Below are 22,985 nucleotides of genomic sequence, written 5' to 3'. Positions count from 1 at the left end.
CCACCATTATTATTCCCACAGGGTTTACTGTCTTATATTTTGCTTCCATAAGAGATCAAGAACTTCTTTTTTGTCTTCAAGGAGATTGTGAAATAAATTGGGATTTATTACATTTTCTTCTCTCTCCCATACTTTGAATTAAGCTAACTTTTTAACTATGGACTAAAGAACTTGGAAAACCTTTGTGGAGAAGTCGAGAATTGCTTTAGCTCTTGAAGGATAGAACCATCTAGATAGGCAAAGAATAAATGGAAGGTATTTCACAATGGTGGAAGCAAAACTGTGAAGCAAGAATATAAATAACATTGGGGACAATGAATATTTGACTGAAATAAAGCACATGAGGGGAAACCTTAAGTGGCCCAAGAAGATGGATAATGGAAGATCTTGATTATCAGGTGGGATATTGCACTTTCTTACATGGACAGAATCGGAGAGACTGCCTATATGTGTGTTTGGGGTGCGTTGGGAAAGTTTCGATAGACTTAAAATGTAAACTGAACTATGTTGGAGAGACACCTAAATATAAGGCAGTATGACTGAATTATTCTTCAATTTCTATTTCATTGTTTTGCATTTGAAAATGAGAAACAAACAAAACCACATTTCTGAGATTCTTTTGTTGTGATTTTGAATTAAATTCCACCAAATATATGCATTTATGTGAACATTAAACTTGGAATCTAAGCACATGTAGTGTCCTTGTAGATTCTGGGTGTTGATTTCATTATGAATGTTGCAATTTTGCTGCAGCAGTATCCTTTATTATCCAGATTCCTGTGGATAAATCACATTTCATATTTATTGTTGCTTTTTGCTGAGATCCCTCCCTGATCCTTGCATTGTAATTTCAGTCTTTTTTTCGAGTTGCTTTCCACCATTCACAATTCTGGGATGAGGAATCAGAGAATCTAGTTAAACTTGAGTCCAGCGGTTAGCCTGAGGGTAGCAGTTTGCTGTTATTCAAGAGCTTAAGCCTTGAGCCTATTCTTAGACACTGTATTACATTCTTTTATACTCTATAAAAGTGTTTTCTAAAAGGAATTTATGGCAGCGATAAAATATTTGCATTGGTTGGGATGTGTTACAAATAAAAATCTAAAATATGTGTCACTGCTTTGTGGTCCAGGTAGTAGCAAGGAAACATCAATAGTATGAGTTGGCTAGACAGTGACTTCTGCATAATATGGTAAGTGTTTGATGAAGTAATTTCCCGTGAAGGTGTGAGGCCAGACCACTGAGGCTTCCCCTCTAAAGGAAGAGGTGGAAAAGAACATGGGAAAGTAAGCTGTTTGTTCCTGGCTGCCCATGGCAAGGTTTCACAGCAAAGAGAAGAGAGCAGGCATAAGTTGGCTATTTTCAAGGAGAGTGGAGAATATAGATTTCTAATTCTGGTGACTTAGGAGTTAGAAAACGACCCCCCCCAAAAATCTTGCTTCTAGATAGCAAGGAATATTGTTTATCTGAATCTCCCATTAAATTTTTTAATACAAAGATGGAAAGTAGCCCTGGGGTCAAGATAAAAGAAAGATTGCTGCATTCCTGGCTAAACTTCCTTTTCCGATCAGCTCAAGGTGGTCTCAATTACAAAGAGAATGTGAGACAAGGTGAGAGCAAGTTAGGCCCAAGGGGAGTTCCTCGGTACATAAAAATAAGTAATAACTTACTGAAGGGAGTTTCAGCCAAATAAATCCCAATTGCTAAGAAATTATTGGAGGGAGTTTTGGCCAAATAAAATCCGTGACTCACCTGCAAAACTTTTTTATTGTTCAACCCCGTAGACAATTTTAAGCACCAAATCTGCATTAGCAAATGTAGAGCTGAACACTCCCAAAGATAAACTATTCTACTAACCACAAAGAATGTGGGCATGGAAGATATTCAGAAGAAAATGCAAGCCACTGGACAAATGATGCAGACCAGAATCTGTCAGGGCAGTAGCTTGTCATAACTCTTGTCTAACAGGATTTATTATTTTCCATGGCTTTGGACTGTGAAATATTTTGTTCTTCACCTTCTCACATAGGGGTTTATTTATCATGACTCCATTTTCTGCTCAACCACGTCCCTGATTGGTAAGAAACTACAGTTGGCCTTCTTGAGAAACCAATACAACACCACCAAAAAACCTGGTGTGTGTCTCCTAGAAACCTTGGAAGCCGAGTAAGATACAGTCACAATAGGATTTGTCAGCAGAGAAATGGAGGGAGGGCATGTTTCTTTTTCCTAAAATCATCTTAGAAAATCCCAATAGCTTAGAAGTCAACATTTGCTGCAACCTATTATTTTGTAGGCAAGGCAGTGGGGATGACAGAACTGCAAGATGGAAGAAATCTAGGTCCCTGATAACCCGAGTCTTATCCTTCTTTGCCCACGTCAATCAGAGAGACATAGAGATGAATAAATAACTGCTATTTTATTTCAGCTATTTCATTTTGGGGTCTTGAAGCAGCAGCAACACCTTAACAATGATCCCAAACAGCTCATTTCAAGTGTCTCACAAGTGTGAACTTCCAATACTTTTCTGAAGTTCATTTTGTATTTTTTCATGTATATGGTGTCTACTTAAGCCAACTTGTTTTGCATATCTCTTAATATACATCAGCATATTGCTCTGTATAGGTCTTACTGATATTATTTACTAGATTCTTCTCTTAAGCCTCTCCAACTAAAATCTTACTTATTTCAGACAACAATTCTTCTCCTGTATAAGAAGGATATAAAAAGTATAATTGCCTTTTAAAATTTTTAGCTTAGCAAATCAGCTTTATTTTTCAATCCTTGCAAGGTCATATTATGCATGCCTTGTCATTCCAACTGAGTTGTAAGTTCCAACAAGATAGATATGGTGTCATATTTGTTATATCTCTTTGATATTTATGCCTTAGGGTTTGATAATTATTTAGTGATGGATTAATTTCTAAAATACAATGGCATCTCTCACTCATCATATCTGATGATTATGTAATCCAATAAATTATTCTTGAACAGCTTAACATCTTTTTAAAGAACTAAATCACTTTTATGCCAAGGTTTTAATACAGATACTGTCCCAATTCTGTCATGAGTCAAAGAGTCTCTTCAGAATTTTCTGTTAATCTGAACCAAGCTGTAAAATGCTACCCTATGTTAAATGTGCTATTTTTATATTTTTAGAAACTTTCAGGGAGTGTGGCATCTACAATGCTTTCTTTTGATATTTTTATTTCATTTTCTTGGTACCTAATCATCATAAAAATTTTCATATTTTATGACATTTTCCCCACAACTATCTTAATATATTGGTAGTTTACAAAACAAAAATATACTTTTTATAAATTTAGTTTAGGTGGTGGTAACATTTATTTTGTCAAATAAAAGGCACAGATATGTGAACCTGAAAGAACATTAGTTGCTTCTTAGTCAGAAATTAAAATGACTGATCAGCAAACATCCATCTTCATATATCACATAAATAATTTTCTACATTATATTTGACCATTAATTTCAATCTAACTCAACATATTTTTCTTGGGCTGGGGATTTAGCGCAGTGGTTCTGCCACCTGCCTCACAAGTGCAAGGTCCCGAGTTCGATCCCCAGTACCAAAAAAAAATGTTTTTCCATATCACTTGTTGGCTCCACTTATATGTTCAATATTAACAGTATGATGTTACCTATATAGCATATATTTTTGTGTAATTGAAATTGTACTATTTTCTATATATTCTTACATCCTTTCCTTAGAAATATTTCCAGGTGACCTTAAGATTTATCTTAATATTTTTAAAGTATTGTGTCAACCGACTTTGCTCCTACTGCTTGAAATATATTTCAATCAGTGTTCATCCTACCACCCCATCAGTCTAGTAATGTATTTTTCTTTTAGGCAGAATAGCTAAATTTCTTATCATTTCTTTTCCAACAACCAATAATTTATTTGGATTCCCTTTCATTAAGTTAAAGAAATAATTTAAAAAATGGGCATTTGTCCTTTTGGTTAGCAACTCTGAACCTTTGGATTTTTCATGATCACTTTCTAATTGTTAAAAGTGGCTTCAAGTGTGTTCCGTGTACAACATCACAGTGAGGTCACAGCATGTCCAGAAGCTTAGGAATCATGCTCACAGGTAGGAAATACCTGACAGAAGTTGATATGTTTCCCTGGAATAGTATAATTATGTAATTTTACCCATGCTGCCACAGACATCTAGTACTTATTATGTTACAAAATTAATTCCTGATATAAGTGTAGCTCTGTTCTATACTGCCAGTTTCACTCTATTGTTTTGTGTTTAAATATTTGCTCTTACAACTCTGCACGTTGATCATCTTTTATATTTTTCTATTAACAAAAATAACTAACAATTCCTTTTTGCTTGCCAGTGACTCTGCATGCTGACTTCCTGATACACAAAGATGAGTCAGATCACCCATTCTCAAACATGTTCAGTCTATGGAGAAAAGAAACGTGTAAAGAAATAAATTCCATTCAGCTGTGTGTGATGAAAGAAAATTCCAGGGGGACATAATAGATCCCATCAGTGATTCAAAATATCCACAAAATGTTTACTCAAACCAAAATCCCCAAATAATCTCTCAAATTATACCATCTATGTCCTGTGTGAAGGAGATGGTTTAGTGTCTGTGATAAAAAATATTCTGTATCACTAAAATGTTAGAGAAGGAATTAGTTTGTTAAGTGCTTTGAAGTCTCAGGGTGAGAGGTACTAGGTACAAAACATTCTACTTCCGTTTGATGTTATGCTCTCCTAAATTATTTTTAACCATCTGGGAAATACAACCTTGAGATTAATTTTCTTTAAGAAGTACAAACAACTTGATTTTTACTTCCTTTACTAGATATAATTTTACAATGTTTTAAAGCATTGTTAATTGATCTCAGCAGGATCATGCTTCATCTCTTTGAGGAATAATTATGCAATTCAGTAGTTATGGTGTCTTTTATCATTTCTTTCTATTTTTCATTCCAATTTTCAAGGTCAGGTTTTCTTCCTCATGATTTGCTCCATATCTTGCCTTTCACGACTATCCATGTGCTCCAAGGAAATTGAGGACTTTATGTTTAGAGCCAAGGATTTAATAGGTTTATTAGTATAAATCATTCTTCTTTTGCTGAATTGCTTGATAGAGCTTTATTGAATTCTCTGAGGAAATCTCGTCAAAAACTTTGTCCTCCTATAGTGCTTTATAGATGCTGTCTATTAGGATTTAATTTATATTTTAAACTTCTTAATTTTTTAATTTATTTGGATTTTGTTAGCTGCAAGATGTTGAATATATTATTTGTTCATTCGTGTGCATATCCTGGTACTTGTTATATCATACCAATCAATAGATAAAATAATGAATTAAGGACATCTATAGAGATGTATGTGAATTTGGTTATACAATTTTCTTTTTTTGAGTAGGGGTTAATCAGGCAAAACACAAGGGAAAAGTATTGCAGAGTGAGAGGATAGAATGTACAAAATCTCTCAGGAAACAACTTGTAGTTTCAAGAGAAATAAGGGACAGTGTATTGGAATTCAGTTAGCAAGGGAAATGTGGGCTGGAGAAACAGGCAGAGGCCTGGATCTGCAGGGCCTTATAGATTTCACATTTTAATTTATGTTCAACGGAGAGGCAGAGGAGACTGTTAAGACAAGGGAATGACACAAAGAATGTATGTTTCAGCTCTGGTTGTTGCATGCTGAGTGGATTGGAGAGGTGGAAACAAGACGGACCCAAAGTCTTTGTAAATAGGGAGGGATGGAGGGGTTGAAGGGAGGGCAGAGGAAGGGAGAAAAAATAAGAACCAAGACAGTATGTAAAGGTGCATATCTTCAATGATGAATGTCATTATATTGTACATCTAAAATGTACCAATAAAAGGATACACCAAAAAATAAAAATAAAAAAAAGTAAATCATGATTGTCCTCTGAGTTCTAGCTTCACCTTGAAATATGGCATAACCTGCCTCTGCTGTCACTCTTCCATGTTCACTGCCACTATTTCTCCGGATATGCTCTTATCTTACCTGGATTTCCCCAGTAGCCTCTCAATGGGTTGTACAATTTTCTACCAAAAGTTGAAATTAGACATCCAATTTCATTTATGACTTAGGGACATTTGAATTTTATCAGTGGCTAAATTACTATATTTTGATTTTATAAAGACATGAAAACTTATCTAATATATTAATTTAATTAGCATTTAATAAAAAATTTGATACCTATGATATTGGCTCTAATAGTGCATTACTATCACATCAAGTTTAGATGTGTCCAATACAAAATTGACTATAATACTAATAAAGCTTCAGTCTATTGAATTAATAACATTTGTCATGTATTGAATGCTTAGCATATGACTTAGATACATTTTCATGAGATTATATCAATAGCCTTTTAAAATTAATATTCTTATATCAAAATAATATGTACACATTTAGCTATTCACATTTGTTAGCACAAATTTTCACATTAAAAACTGAATTAGTATTAAGTTAGTAAGTTCATACAATGTTTATATAATACTTGTTTATAAAAAATTTGCTCACTCATACCTTTAGAATGGATTTCAATCATTTACTCTGAATTATTTGCTTCTGAAGAGTTTATAGAATCACACCACCACACGTTTAACAATGAAATAGCCCCTCTTTTTAAAAACCTATTCAAAAGATACTTTATGAACCTATAAGAAGCCTTTTGGAATATTTTCCCCAACCTAGTTTCTAACCCAATGAATCAATGAAACCTATCTTCAATGTAAGGCCGAATCAAACAACTATTATAGTGCTTTGCTTCTTAGACTATCTGATTTTGACTATGATAATTCACTGTCTTTTTACTTTTTAATCTAAATTTTAACCTAATCAGATTACAATTTAAATGTATAAATAGCTTCCAGATATCCTCTGAAGACTAATTTCTTATTGTATGTTTTTATGATAACATGTATTCCTTTTTTGCACGCGTTACAATGTATATTGAACAATTGTTTGTTAGTTATTTTTCACCATCAAGTTATAAAGTCCATGAGAGCAGAACCATTTCTGTCTTTTGTAAGACTGGATTCTCAGAGGACTACCAGACAGATAGATGCCTAATAAACACTTGTAGAATGACTGTGTGCTTTTTCTACCTTGAAGTACACAATGGTGAAATGATTCCAGGCTTTTGCATCAGGAACCCTCGGCTTGAACCACAAAAGTACTATGTATTAATTGGACGTCCTGACATGATGAGATTCAAGGCAGAATCCTGGGCCTTCCTCTGCTACTCATTAGAAAGAAGATTCGTGTCTTCTTTTGGGACAGTCAGAGATATCAAAGCCAGTTTTTCTGTGACTCTACCTAGGTCTACAGACAGCCATTTGGTAACTAAAGTAGAACAAAGTCTGACTTCCATTTTGTATCCATTTGCAGTGTAAATCTTGGGCCAGTTCTCTTCTCAGCTCTGCATAGGGTGTGCTGGCCATTTAGGGAGTGTGTGTCTAGGATCTGGCCAGACAGGGTTGATAAGCTCTGAATTCCTGTGATCTCACCCTTCTTCCTGTCTGAGGACACCAAGCTATGTGGTCTATAGGGACATTCAGCTCGACCCAGAAGTGTCCAGCCACTGCCCAGACTTGTGACCACATGGATTCCAGGAAAGGCTGAGCCCCACGTGAATGAGAGCATGACAGACTGGCTACCCTTCCTGGGAATAGAACCATCGCTCAGGCATATAGACTCCACAACGGAGAAATGATCGACCAGCCCCAGCTCACTGGTGAATCCTGGGTGCAGCCGGTCTCAGCCTCTGTGGCAGTGTGCCCCTTCCAGCTACCCAACTGGTACCCCCTTTCTTACATTCCCTCTAACTCTCTAACTAAAGCCTTTTTCCTATAAATTTGTGCTTTAGTTTTAATTTCCATTACTACTAAAAGCAAGGACACATGATAGCCAGTGACAAAATCTTCAGACTTGTTTTCCAGTGATCTTGTCAATTTGCCAAACTGCTGACTGAAGTGTTTCTGCTTTGTTTACAAACATGACCTCATGACACAGATTCCAAGAATAGAGTCCAAATGAGGCTGAAGTACATAGAAAGTTTCTTTTATTTATTTCACTTAACAAATTTGTTTATTATTTCTCAATTAGCACTATATTCAAAGTAACTTAAAAATATTTTCTCCTCTACCCCAATCACATTTTAACCTTTCCATGATGGACTAGAAGATAAGGACTTTTCTGCTTCTCTTATTATTTCATTTTTTCATTTTAATCACATAAAGCTTTAGATCAATATTTGAAAGTCATTTGTTGTTCAGAGGAGTGGGAACTATAGTCTATTCAACAACTCTGCTTTTAGATGTAATTTATGCCAGAAACAAATTGGGGTAACAACAGGAAGTAGCTATGTTGCATATACAGTTGATAAGTTACATAAATATTCTTCATCTCATTGCTTAAATCTCTTTCCTTAACAGTTATTTTATAATATTTAAACTTATTACAAATACGTGAAACATGTATTAATTATTAGTTTATATTTTCCTTTCCTGAAGGTGGTCAGATATTTTATCTCTGATAGTCAAACTCTTAAGAATGTATCAAATTAGTGTAACCAAGTTATTTCTGAAACTATTGCTAATTAAAAGTTAATTTAATTCAAAAGCTCAATACTCAGCACTATTTTTAAAATATCAAGACTAAGAAGTGCTGTTAAATCAGAATAGATTTGATAGTAGATTATGTAATTCTTCAGATAATAAACATATATTCCTTGGCTCTGCATCTTAAAATGGACAGTTTAGAAAGCAGTCCCAAACTGAGGACAATAAGAATTCATGGTCAATGGCTATACATTTAGGATGAATTAAACCTGAACGTGAAGCATGGGACCTTTCTTTATGAGTTACTCAGTTGCAGAGAGATGATGAGTAGGTGTTCTTATTTAAGAAAGTGATAAATAAGCAGCAAAGGTATTCCTGAAGATGAAGACCAGATATGTTTCGGAATTACATACTTTCCATTTTACTGTGAAACAGCCTAAGTTTTTACCAGTGTATAGATTTAGAAAGAATTCAGCCATAAGGCAGGAGGAGATGAGGAAATCTATTAAGATTCCACCCAATGTTACTATTCATTCATGTTTCACTTGATGTGTTTTCCAATTTCATTTAAGTACTATTTCATTCTGGCTAGCTTTGTTTGTTCATTTAAATCAATGTTAAATCTGAGCATAACAACTACCACTTTCTTCTTTCCTTTTATTTCCCTCACCTAAGTGCTTCCTGTGAAACAACTTGGAAACTACTTTCTCTGAGATATATAACTTTATGATAATTGAAGTCTTGACCTTAATTATTTTTAGAGAGTGGAAGGGAGAGGAGGGGATTGATTATAAGGCCAAAAGTGGTAGTTTCATTAAAAGTATTTCCTTTGTTATTACTATATTCAAAGGGCTGAATTCTTATTCATTTTATCAAAACTTATTAACCTCATAATCTATTGCAGCCAACATCTCATCTATTAATCAAATGCATTTTCCAAAAACTGAAGTATTTCAAAGCAAACTACTGTTCAAATTAAAGGATTTTTTAACGAAGGTGTTTAAACTTCACATACAGTACATTTATTTTAAATTTTACTAGAAATGTATATACGTCATATGTATTGGAGAAATAGTAAGGTGAGACATCAGAAATAACCTTGGTTAATGACATTTTAAGTTATTTTTAAATATTAGTTTATGATGTATTAAGGCAATTGCCTAGCATTTACAGAAACCACTGACATCCAGTAAATATTAGTCAAATTCTTCATTTTCATAGGCTTCAGAAAGTTAAAATATATGATTTCTTACTCAAAAGTAAACATTTTATCCCTAAAAAATATATAAAAGTTCCACAGACATCCCGTTCTTCAATTAAATCCATCATTGGATATTTTTTTTCACTAATGTTGGGAAGCTTATAAGCAAAATTAATGTAAGCTTTTAAAATGTTCTCCAAATTGCTATGAGTTCATAATGAATAAAGAGATAAAAATTTTAACTTTGCAAGCAGTTTTATGCCTAACTATCCACTGTTTCTGTAAACCACCTACATATTATGAATCACTTTGTATTTTAATATTTTTACTTAATACTGGCATTGATATTTTCAGTGGTACTGTGGCTTACCATTATTTGCTTTAACATCATATTTCATGAAACTTACCACACAGGTGAGATAAATATGAAAAGAAAATGGAAAATACTTCATATTGGATTGCAATGTTATTTTTACCTTCTTATTTTGCAAAAACAATACAGTTGCCATATACTCCTATTTAGCTACCTGAATATTAACTACTTAGGAAGCTATACTATAACTCTCAAAAGAAATTAATGTTTGTAAAATAGTATTAACTAAACCATCGATTTTACTCCAATTGAAATACTGCATTTTCCCATTAATTTATTATTTTCATCAATTATTATTACTATAAAGGTAATGTAATGGAAAAATTAGGATAAGGAAGAACAATTCATTCCTAACCTCATTGCTCTGCACATTTTACTACTATTTTTATATATTTTCACCTATTTTTAATTTAAAATTAGATTATACTTTTATATAATGAAAAAAATTTAAAAGTCTCATATATGTATACTGGTTTACTTTTAATCAACTAATAAAGTAAAATATTCTGATCCAGCATTTTTCAGACATCATCATATTGGTGTAGTTAAAACATTACTCTATACATTTATTATAATTCTTGTTATACACTCAACGGTTAAACTAATAAAAAAAGCTACAATTCCAGTCTGAGCTCTTTAAATTAAAAAAAAAAGTGTACTTTTACTGTGTACTGTCTATATTATTTCCATTTAAAGATTAAATTTTTTCTCAAAATACGTATTTGTTCTGCATATATGCCCACGGCTTTGGGTTAAGTAGAAGCACCAAAATACTGAGTATCACATAAATGAAAATAGATTTGCTTATTACTAAGTTTTAGGGATGTAATTTTTAAAAGTACTGTAAATATATTAACTGCAGTTTTTCTTTCTATATTTCACTGATATATGTATTGAAATAGAAGATATTTTCTTTTCTGGAACTCTTTTCTAAAGGAAAAATGATATCAATATCTATATATAATGATACAAATTTAAAACATTCAAGTATTTTTCTTTTCTCTCTTTCTGTCTCCTCTATAGAATTGCAGAGTAGTTCTTGTGGAAATCCTGGAGTTCCTCCCAAAGGTGTATTATATGGTACAAGGTTTGATGTTGGGGACAAGATCCGCTACAGCTGTGTAACTGGATATATCCTGGATGGCCACCCTCAGCTCACCTGCATAGCCAGTTCAGTGAACACAGCCTTGTGGGATTTTCCTGTTCCTATCTGTAGAGGTAAACAAAACAATACAAAAACAACAAAAAAATACATTTTTATACTGATTGAAAATTTGCTTGACATAATGAAAACATGTTAAAAGAGTTACAATTAGCTAGTATATTTGAACATTTTCTGCTTACTCCTTCTATGGAATTTTAAACGTGTGTGTGTTTGTGTGTGTGTGTGTGTGTGTGTGTCACATACTGAATGTCAAGTATAGAAAAATGCTAAATTCTTGTTAGTACAATATGACTTTTGACAAGAGCCTAAAAAACATCTCAACATTTAGATACATATTTATGCATACATAATGTATATATATATATACAAATCCATATACATATTAGAAAACCATATGGAGTTTGTGATGTTTAGAAATTTAATTAGGCTATGAAAATTATTATTTTACTTTCATTGAGTAATACTGAATAGAGCACTGAATATGTTAAATATTTCAGGGAACTTGCTATAAGAATTGATGACATTAGTAGTACTGAATCGTTTCTTACAGATTCCAGAAAGATTATTTGTGTTATGGGGAAAATACAATTACCTACTAATGAGGACAAAATTTCAAAGTACAAAGCCTGGAAAATAGAACATGTTCAACTTTAGCTAAATGTGTAGACAGATCTTGCCCACAAAATTCTGACCAATATTGTTTCTTTCCTAATGTGTTGCATTTCATTTACTTTTTACCTATGTTTGTCTACTACCTCTACTATAGTAATGTCCAACTGCACATCCAAGTTACTACCTTTCTCCCAAACATGTTACCACACGTGCATGTGGAAGTTACCCAGGGAAATAAGACACAGCTAAATTGTTATTTCATGTTTCTCAATTAACATGTTAATTACCTCTTAAAAATCATATCAACAATTTGAGTTTCATTTATTTCATTTAATCAAGAGAGCAAAAAACAAGGCTATGGGTCCATTCATTATAAGGATTAAATAAGACAAAATATATCTGCCACTTAGTGAAATATCTGTTATATATTTTTACACACTCCGTGTTGGGTCCTTTTGTTGCTGGTACTTCTATTGGTACTATTACTGCTACAGTGCTATTGTTGGTGTAATTTTCCTTACTACTATGGCTAGTATTGGCTATTTACTTGACACTAAAAATGTGCTCAGAAATTTAGAGATATTACCCCCCTTAAATTTCACAATAAGGACTGAAGTCTAGATGTTTAAAAATAATTATTTAACATTACTCAGCTAATAAGCATCAGAAATTATGCAAATCTGTGATTTTATTGTACTTGCAAGTTGACAAATTTCTTGGCTAATTTTATGAATGGTGATAAAAGAGTCAAGGTTCTTTGGTCAGAAATAAATGGTAGTTTATTAATCATAGCCATACCCCAATTCTTACAGAATAATATGGAGTGTGTGAGATACCTGCATGCATACAAAGTGGTATTATAGGAGACAGAGCTGAGTTTAGGAACCTGAATCTTTTATAATGAGTAGCAAGCATTCTTTGCTCTAGAGGGAAATATCTAGCTCCCAAGGCTGTACTCACACTTGTTCTTCACTGGTGGAAGACACTATTTATAATTTCCTGGGCTATTGCCTATACAAATATCATTGAAAAGATAGGCCGGTAAGAGGAGCAAGCAGGACTGTTGGAATCTAGGCTCACAAGATATGCAGAAACATGAGAATGCCATGGGGAAATATGCCAAATGGAATATGCAAATGGAATATGGTAGGGAGGTCAGGTTTCAACCATTCTCTAATTCTAAGGCCTGAGCTTGTTAACACCTTTGACAGTGCACAAAAATGATTTCCACTTTTCTTTAAAAGCACTTTATCGTAATGAGAGGAAATGGAATGTCACATATGAAGTAGTCAAAAGACACACAAGGCTGATCAGAAAATACATTGATTGTTGAAATTTAAAAACTTACAGTAAAAGACACATCGCTGTTAATCCCCCTCAAAATCCTCCTGTTCACATTGACCACACTTTTTGCTTCATTCCTGCCATTTCCTGAAGCAGTACTAAAGGTCCTCTTTTATTTCTTTACAAGATGAGATAAAAAAAAATACAGTGACTGTAGGGGCCAAATGCCATCCAGTGGAAAGGCAGACTCCTAGAAACATTATAATGTGTCTTCATCTACCTTATACAGTGACCTGGCACTTGTGACTTCCAAATCTTTCTTTAGGCCGCAATGACCATGAAGGGTGAAACATTTTATCTAAGCACTCAAGAGAGGGCAACTAAAGGCACAAAAGAGGACTTCCATAACTGCTTCAGAAAGTGGCAAGAATATTGTGCTTGCAGCGAGGGAGAGCATTTTGAGGGGATGGGGGGTAATGGCTATGTGTCTTTTACTGCAATAACTTTCAAAATGTAAACATTGGTGGTGTATTTTTCAATCATACATTAAAAAGTCATTTTAAAAATAAAAAATTAACTCAAAAAGACTTGTTAAAATACCCCAAACCAAATCTTTGATAGGGACTTAAGATAGGAAAAAACAAGAACCATTTGAGTGGGTTCCAATAAAGCATTCTCAGCATTACCTGAGAATTCATCTCTGTTATGGGCTCCTTCTTCTCTATCTCAATTTAGATAATAGTCTTTGGAGTTAAAAAAGATCTTACTCTACTGCTTCTGCCACTTACTGAATAGTACCTTGGGGAAAACAGAATTATTTCAGCCACTACTTCTTTATCTATAATGGAGTGAAAAGATGGGCAGAAAAATACCAAAAATATAATACTATTAGGGTTCAATGTACAGCACAAATAGGTACATAATAAGTTATTTACATTAGCTCTATCATCCCACTTTTCCTTAGTACCTCTCTTACCATATCCTCCACCTCACAAAAATACAGAGATAAATTAAGAGTAACTTAGAATGGATACTATCAAGTATTTCATGTGAAGTCTAACTTTAAGACCAATACTTCTATTTTATCACAGTTGCTGTTTTATTTCAGGGTTTTACTCTGCTGCTAAGCATCCACTGTGTACTTCCCCACTTCTCATTCTTAGCACCCTATGGCCTTATTTCCTCTGACTTTTCCTCTAACCTGTGTGTTATTTCATCTTTCCAAAATCTCTGTGTTTGTAGATACTGCCTGCTTAAATCCAGGCTTCCAAGCTGCCTCTTTCTCCTCAACAACAGCTAAAGATGCATTTTCTTGTTCAAATGTATAAGTCCTACCATGTGAAAAATCAGCATTTCACTCACTGAGGATCAAACGAATAATTAAGAAACAATTCCTCCCTTTAAGAACTCTTGGCCCAGTGGAGCAAACTGTACTGTGATCAAATAATTACAATAATGTGTGATAATTGCTTTCATGGAAGAATCTGTACCTTGCGCTCAGCACCTTGATAAAGGAGGCATTAATGTCTCTCAGTCCAGCAGATGGAAGTTCAGCTGGGGACAACACTTCAAGAGAAAATTTCACATAGGATTACTAAAAATACGAACTATATAGAACAAGAACGTTTTGAATGAGGCAATGATTCATGTAGAAAGTACAAATTTTCTTTTCCAGCCTCAAAAGTAGTTCTCATGTGTTACTAATATTCTCCAGCTAAAGGTAGATTCTAAATCATACTTCATAGAGCACATGATCTGATTTTCTAAGGTGCAATTTATCTTTCACTAACCATTTTTTTATTAAACCTTAAAGAATCGAGGACTAGTGCATTTTGCAACACAACGTGTGTCACTACATTCAGTCCCAAGGATAAGAGGCTCCTCAGTCCTTGCCTCCCTTTTGTGCTCTTTGTCACTTGACAGCATACTGATTCTTTAATTTATAACTTTGCAGGGGGCTGATAACTGTAATTATTTGCTCATTTCTTCCTCTGGAGTTTACATAGAGACTCTCCTTGATGAAACCTTTGCTTTTAGAGTTCTTTGATGAATCCTAACAATAGTATTTCAATTAATTAAAAAAAAAAAGAATGCCACATCCACCTAGAGGGGATGGTGCAAGGGTTTTTTTGTGTTTGTCCACAGAATTTTATTGACACCACCTGCTAATATTTGTAAAAGGCAACTAACATCCTGCTGTTGACATAAGCAATTTCCTATAAAAAATGAAGTTTAATGCCTGTGCCTTAAATCTAGAATGAAGATATCTGGAGCCTTTGACTTTTTACATGCTCTCCTAGGACTGACATTTCCATGACATTCACTCCCACCCAGCTTTGATGAGAACCTCAGAGTCCTTCCCACCTCAGTGCTCCCAACACTCCTTAATAAGTAATGCAGTTGGTCAACAGAGGTAAAAGGACATGCTATTCCTAGGTTAAGCTTCTAAGCTTCATAATGATACTGTATATTCAGAATGGCATTTGACTACTAAAACATGTAGAAGAGATACATAAATTAGAGTGTTTTACAAGAACCTACACCAGAGTGCACACACAAACACTTAACAATTTGATTAAGCAATAACTATATTAAGGTTAGGAATTAGTTGTATAAAATTTAAGGTTGTGTTAGGAATGTGTGAATTAATAATTGACTAATGGAAATTGCTAAAAGAGTAATTATGTTGTCTTGACATTTTCAGTATATTTTTAATAGCCAATGGTAAAATTCTAAGAATTCATAAGAGGTTTCAAGGTAAACGGTGATAAGCGAAGTGACATCATGCTGTAAAATATGAATGGAATTTGTTGTGATCTGCTAGGAGAGGGTTAGATGTTAGTGATGTAGATATCATAGTTGATGCATAAACCAAATATTTCGCAGTGCCGAAAGGCAAAATGGCTAATGAGGTAACTTTTACCTCTGATAAATCAAAATAAATTTCAATTAACTGAGGTAGCAGTGAAGGTGAAAATGGCCTTCCAAGTTTTACCTTGGAAGTAAAAGAAGCTTCTGTCACATCATGATAGAATAAATGGCTGGTGTAAAAAGAACAGCATGGTGTTTGTTACAACATGACACTATTTTCCTGCTAGATCTGGATCAACAATTCTGTATGCCAGGGTAATATGAAGACGTAGAATTGGACTTAGCAATAGAAGACAATAGTTTGAGAGGAAGGCAGAGAAGGGCAGTTTTAAATAGATATTTTTCTGTATGAAGATCATAACAGGTCTCCAAAGAAGTAGTGATTTAGTAAGTACAAAGATATTTATTTTTTCATGCTCAGTATCTTGAAGCCATCTCAAAAAAGGTATTAGAAAATAAAAACTTTCATGTATTCTCTGTATATGTCTTGATTATACATGGATAAATGTTTAGATGGGGTATTCAGAAATGCGAAGCTTTAGTAAATTCAAGTAGAAATAATTTAAAGTGAAAAATACCTACAAATGATTTTATAGAATTTAAAAGAACAAAAATAATTAAGTGTCATACTTCACAAGTTTTCATATAGTACATAGAAATACATTGAAAATTGAAAAATACAAATATATTTACTGTGAAATTTTAAGTACTAGATCAAAACAGAGGCTAATTTGTGAATTCACTGTCATAATACTTTTAACATTTAAGGGAGCAATATCTGCAGTTAAAAAAAAATTGGTAAAGAAAACCTTGAAAAAAACCTCTCTTCTTTCCCCTTAACATAAAAGATAGTGTTTTACTGTAATTCTCTGAATCATAGAGGAGTAGTGTTAATGGTAAAATGTTTTTGGGCCCCCCAAAAGGAACTCAAATGCACTGCTGAATATCAAAATGTGATGAGCCATGCATTAAAAATTCTTTCTGGAGACTGATGCATTGATAGTTTGAATTAGTTGATTTTCAAACATGTTATTACAAATATCTCTCAGAAAATATTGTAATACTGACTTTGAATTCTGGAACAATACTTGTTATTACTGTCTGACCAATAGTTGGGAGTATATTTTGCTTTCATTCACCTTCTCATTTATTATTTCACATAAAAGTATCTAGTCTCTTAATGTGAACAGTAATATTTGACACTAATGAAGAAATCATGTTGTCCATGGCTTTTAATGAACCAGCAAGTTAAGCATGAATCATCTCGTGAATAATTTTTATAATATCACATCAAAGCATGCCCCAAAAATCCCAATGATACCAGGCCACAAAGAAAGACTCACGAGTGTCACAGGTCACTTGCTGCTTCTTCATCACTGCCTGGAAAATGCAGGCTATTCAGTCAAGAATCTGGCAATACTCGATCACCTTCTATGTACCCTAATCTTGTTCTGAAAAGTACATCATGTGACACAACAATGAATATGTGCTGATGATATTGTTTTACAAGTATCCAGGACTATGAAGCAAAGAAGACACAACATGTCTTTAAGGACATAAGGTCTAGGGGTTGATTTTACCTTTCTGAATGTGTTGTTCATTGTGTCAGCATTTGAATACTTTTAATTATCTCAAAATATTGTAAAAGTTTGAGACTAGATTAACTGCGATAATATTTTTGAAGTATTTATATAATGTTTAGCATATAGAAGATGCTTAACATTTGGTATTCATTTCCAAATATATAAAAATTTAAGAATTAAATATCATAAGAAATAATGGCTAACAGTCATTGTGTTATAGGTGCCATAAGTATTTATAAAAATATCTGTTGCCATTTAAACAGGTGCCTGGACTTTGGTAGAATAGAGATAAAAAAAGCTTGAGAACTCTGGAAAGAATAGACTGGATTAATGAAAGCCAAGATCAGCTTAATTGTAACTTAGTTACACAAAAAATAAAAAATCTTAACCTAGGTATTTAATTTTTTAGACCCCAGTTTTCTCATCTAAATTTTAGGAGGAATCCTATTACCTTATAGTATTAACAGGAGGATTAAGTTAGTATATATAAAATGTCTGATCCATAGTCTTCAACATGTGTAATTATAACCTATTTCTATCATTATGGCCAAAATAGGAAAAACATAATATTTATCTGTAAAGATATATTTTTGAATATGAAAATAGCATTGAAACATGAGTAATCTGAAAAGTGATCACACCAGAGAATGTTTGTCTAGGTTCTAAAACTTTACAGGCAGTAGAATTAGTTTTCTTCAGAGTTGAAGTGGTGAAGAGAAATTTAAAGATACACACTAGCCTAATAAATTAGATGGAATCACCAAGCAATATATATCATTGGTGAAAATATGTTTCCCAAGGGTAATATAACATTTCTCAGATTTTTGTTTCTGGAACTTGTTAAATTTGAAATATATTTGATAAAACATAGATATTAAGAACTATGCACAAGGTACTCTGCTAAATATGGATGATACAGCTCCAAGCTTTATGAAATTCACAAACTATTGAATATAAGTTATTATTCAAATATGTGTACTTTAATTTCATGCGAAGATAGAGTGGTACATTGACATAAGCAATATGGGCTATATTCTGTGGTTTTTTCTGTTCAGGGAAGAAAATTAGAGCCTCCTATTACTATTAAATTAATCACACTGTATTTAGATGCTATAATAATCAGCTTTTAACATTTATTTTCCCCATTTTGTGTTTTTCATTTGTCTTTTTCCATTTAGGAATTCATTGATTTTCTATTCTGTCATGCATCTAACAATATTTCAAATATTTTTGTTGGTTCACTCTATGGTGCCAACTTTATTGTTTCTTTATCCACCAATCTTATTTTAAACTAATTGGTTACTTTTGACAATGATCATTAGATCTATGTATTTAGTATTGTATCCTATTATAATTCATTATCAGTTTAGATATTTTTTTCATTAAAGGAGTGAATTTTACTTCTTTCTTTTTCTGTACAATTCCTAGAAAAAAATTGACAAAATTTATTTTTCAAATCAAAGACAAAAGTCAGTCTCTTTTTGAAACAATTATGTCTTCACTGCCTATGTCAATTTGTTGTAACTTTGAGGCTTCTGACGTATGTTTCTATGCTTCTATGGAAGCTTTTGTTTATTTTGAATTTTTTGTTTATTCATTTAAAAGTAATTTTAAAGGAAATTTCCTAAATGCAATGTCTAGGTTGGTTTGAGAACATTTACATTATTTAAGAAGCCGTAACAAATAGTTTAGTAACATTGTTCCCAAAATAAAAACAGAATTTTATAAACATTTCTACCAAACCTACATTCCACAACATATAGAAAGAAAAGAATTATATTCCCTTGGTGTGCAAAAAGTGTTCATATGATTATATAGGCCTATGAGTGAAAGAAAAAATGATATAACACACGTAGCTAAAAACATGTTGACGATTTCCAAATTCCTCATAGTAAAAAAGACATTTCTATGCATGATAGAGAGCTTGAAAAACAATCATCTAACTTGCTGCTGGATATAAATGCAGTGAACCACAGCAATGACCATCTGGTATTCTGTTGCCCTTTGTAATACCACCACTCTAAATAGGAGATAAAAATAATTCAGGATAAATGAATTGAAAAAGGAGAATGAATAGTAGCCACCAAAGACATCAAGTAATTCATGTGATACATATTTGAGAAAACTAATTCCATATGAAAAAGAAATTCTCTTGTGTTTTGTGTTAAGAAAATATAATGAGAACTTTTATGGGAGTCATTGTGGAAGGACATTATGCATTTTTGGTTGTGGTCTTTCTCTCCTGTGCAGTTTTATTAGTTGCCCCTTAATTTAGGAAGTCACATAAGGGACGTATATGTTTTGAGACACTGGATAATGAGAGCTCATTATCATATAGTTAACAACAGAGAAAATACTTAAATCTTAAAGCTTAGGTGACTTAGAAATCTTTACCTTTAGTTTATAGAATAATGTGTCTAAAATCTTAAAATATTTCTATAATCACTTTCTATAAACTTTTTCTGATTTCAAACCTGACATATTAACAAAGTAACATAAATTCTCATTATATAGTTATTATATATGTAAAACTGAATCTAAATATTTAAAATCTTGAAGGAGGCTTAAAAATACTTTTTCTGTAGTTTTTTGTTCTTGTTTTCATTTTTTGTGTATTTGCAAGGAAATTTTCACTTCACTAATTCTTCATTCATTGAAGATGCTATACTATTCAAACCATATTAAAATATTAAGGTCACTTATGTACTTGTATTTTTATTGCTTACTTTAATAAACTTAAAATGTAATGCACATAGCAAAATAAGATAAATCATATGCAAACAAGAACAATTTCATTAAGAAGAGATAAGAGAATAAGATATAACCAAGAGCAAGGTTAATGTATAAGAGTCAGTTTCTGAATTCTTGCATTCTTGTTGATATCAGAAGTACATTTGGCTTTCATTCAACAACCTAACCAGACATGGAAAGGATTAGTTCATCATCTCACAAAGTAAAATAAAACAGTTTGTAAGAAATATCTTTTGCAATACAACATTGAGAAGTAACAAAATTTAATGATCTATATCTTCTATAATATGAGTAATAAAAACTTATGTAATGAGCTTCCTGGGGGCTGGATCACATCTTTTTAATGATATATAAATTAGAATTTCATTATCACAAAGAAGGTCAAGGACTCTATTGATAGAATAAATGTAATAAAAATATATGTGTCAAATGTTACTGGCCAAGTATGAATGATGTATAACCTAGCTTTCTAAATTTAGTTCTGACCCAATTTTTGCATATTTAAAACATTTAAATCACTCCATTAGTTTGTAAATCTGAAATTTGACCTTCAAATTAATCATTGAAAAACCTAGTGAAAGCATGCTGCTTCTGCATTAATATGCTCTTGTTTTTCTTCTACACTTTAACATTCAATAGAGGCTTAATTAATTTAAAAAATAAGTTAGTTTTTATTTCCACAATTTATACAGAAAATTCAATATGAATATAGTTGTAAAAGTCTTAGCTCAGCATTTTTGTAATGCCTTTTTATTTATAAATTTAATATTATTCTCATTTTAATGTTCAGCTCTTCTGAAATGATTATATGAATGCATATCTCATGATGCTTTAAAATGGGTATTGCCACTAAATATTTGTTCTCAGCATAAAAGACGAAAAAATTTATATGAGGTCATTTTCAGCACAATTGTATACTTAGAAACCATCACATTACAAAGTAGTAAACTTCAATAGAAATATTGAGCATTGTATTGTTTTGACCTTAAATTTTTTAAACACATAAGATGATAACCAAAAGTAATAGGATATGAAGAGTATGAGAACATATTTACATATTGAAAAAAATAATATATTAGTATTTTTATTATGGTAGAAAATACTTGTTAACTGACAGTTATACAATTGTTGATTTTAAGGAGCTTATCAGTTATAAGAAGCATACCTAAAGAATTATATAGTGTTAAAGTTTAAAACTGTATTCTCTGAGAAAAATACATAGAAGATATTACAGAATATCAGAAGCACTTGAAACTTTCATCTTATTGAGAGGGAGATTGACATTGATTATGCTTGAATAATTTATAAAATTTTGTCCCCTCTCTTCTTTTTATCCTTTTATTTTAAGGAGTACGTGTTTGAGCTGGCAACAGTTTTAAAACTCTCTATATGTAATAACCCATTTAATTTTCATATTCACACCATACAGTGGTGAGTTGAAACGGATTCCCATTTCATGAATGAGGAAACCAAGGCACAGAAAAAATAAAGACAATTTACAGGGTAGTTCAGCTGTTAAGAGGATTTTGCTCAAGTAATTTAGGTTCAGTAACGTGTTCTTGGCCACTGTGCTATTCTCTTTTTCCAACTGCTGTAATTATTAAATTCTCTTCCCTCTCACTTTTTGTTTAATTTCAGACAATCTCAGTACTTAACATTTTTCTCTAATATAATCAAACCAACTTCATAATCTGAAAATTTTCGTTTTATAACACAGTCACTTGAGCCACCACCCTAGTCCTCTACTTTATTTCAATGGGGCATATATTAATAATATATTAGTAATACCTTTCCTCATTTCTTCTCTCTTCACTAAACACTTCTCAACCTTTCCAGACATTTTCATGGGTGGAAAAAGAAAAAGCACTTTTTATGCTTAGGATTTAAATGTAGTTAGTCCTATCTAATGTGTAGAGTTAGGTGGATTTTTATAGTTTTGGTAAAGAAGATCTCACTTGAGAAAGTAAAAGTGAAATTAGCTTTGTGGAAGAAGAATGTGGGCAGGAGAGGTGACTATTTCCATGATAAAATAGGTTGCACCGCCATTTAGAGAGTACTGAAGCTCATACTGAAGAGTTTGAAACATATTCTGTAGCCCTGTGAAGAACATTGATTATATTTGAGTTTATTTATGAATTTCTGAGGTGTAAAGTGTGTTCTTTGAGCAATATGGCAAGTATGGTTTATGTGAAAGTATCAATCATATAGGAGGGAAGATTAGCAACAGATAGAAAATTTGTGTCCTTCATTTGACCCCCCACACAAAATTGTACGGAAGTAGAAAACAGTTTAGTTGAAGGGACTTTGTATTTGTCATCATGACAATAAAAATGAAACCATTTATATTTATTAAGTCTATGATCTAAGCATAGTTCTAAACATTATATTAATATTGCCTCATTTTATCTTTATGAGAACTTATTATGTGCTATGATTTTCTTCCTCACAGTTAATAAAACTAAAACTAGTAAAATTACAAAAACAGCCAAAATTCATGCTAAATTAGGAAATAAAATCTAATAAGTCAGAATCATTTTCTAAACATCTTTGCAACATTCTAG

General features: G+C 32.5%; 1 protein-coding gene across 6 annotated transcripts in view; it reads left to right on the top strand.

Moving 5' to 3' along the window:
* Csmd3 (CUB and Sushi multiple domains 3) overlaps window positions 1–22,985 on the top strand; it is a 1,141,260-nt gene that overhangs the window by 240,099 nt on the left and 878,176 nt on the right. For all 6 annotated transcript variants that reach the window (XM_087190703.1, XM_087190702.1, XM_087190706.1 and 3 more), the window contains exon 4: window positions 11,182–11,376. In XM_087190703.1, coding sequence (XP_087046829.1) covers window positions 11,182–11,376 — 195 coding nt within the window. The remainder of the gene's footprint in view (window positions 1–11,181; window positions 11,377–22,985) is intronic.

The sequence above is a fragment of the Heterocephalus glaber genome, unplaced genomic scaffold (assembly GCF_053883595.1).
Source record: "Heterocephalus glaber isolate CG9 unplaced genomic scaffold, H.glaber_assembly_v1.0 deba00001555, whole genome shotgun sequence".
In the NCBI taxonomy this organism is placed as follows: Eukaryota; Metazoa; Chordata; class Mammalia; order Rodentia; family Bathyergidae; genus Heterocephalus; species Heterocephalus glaber.
This window is presented reverse-complemented; position numbering and strand designations above follow the sequence as displayed.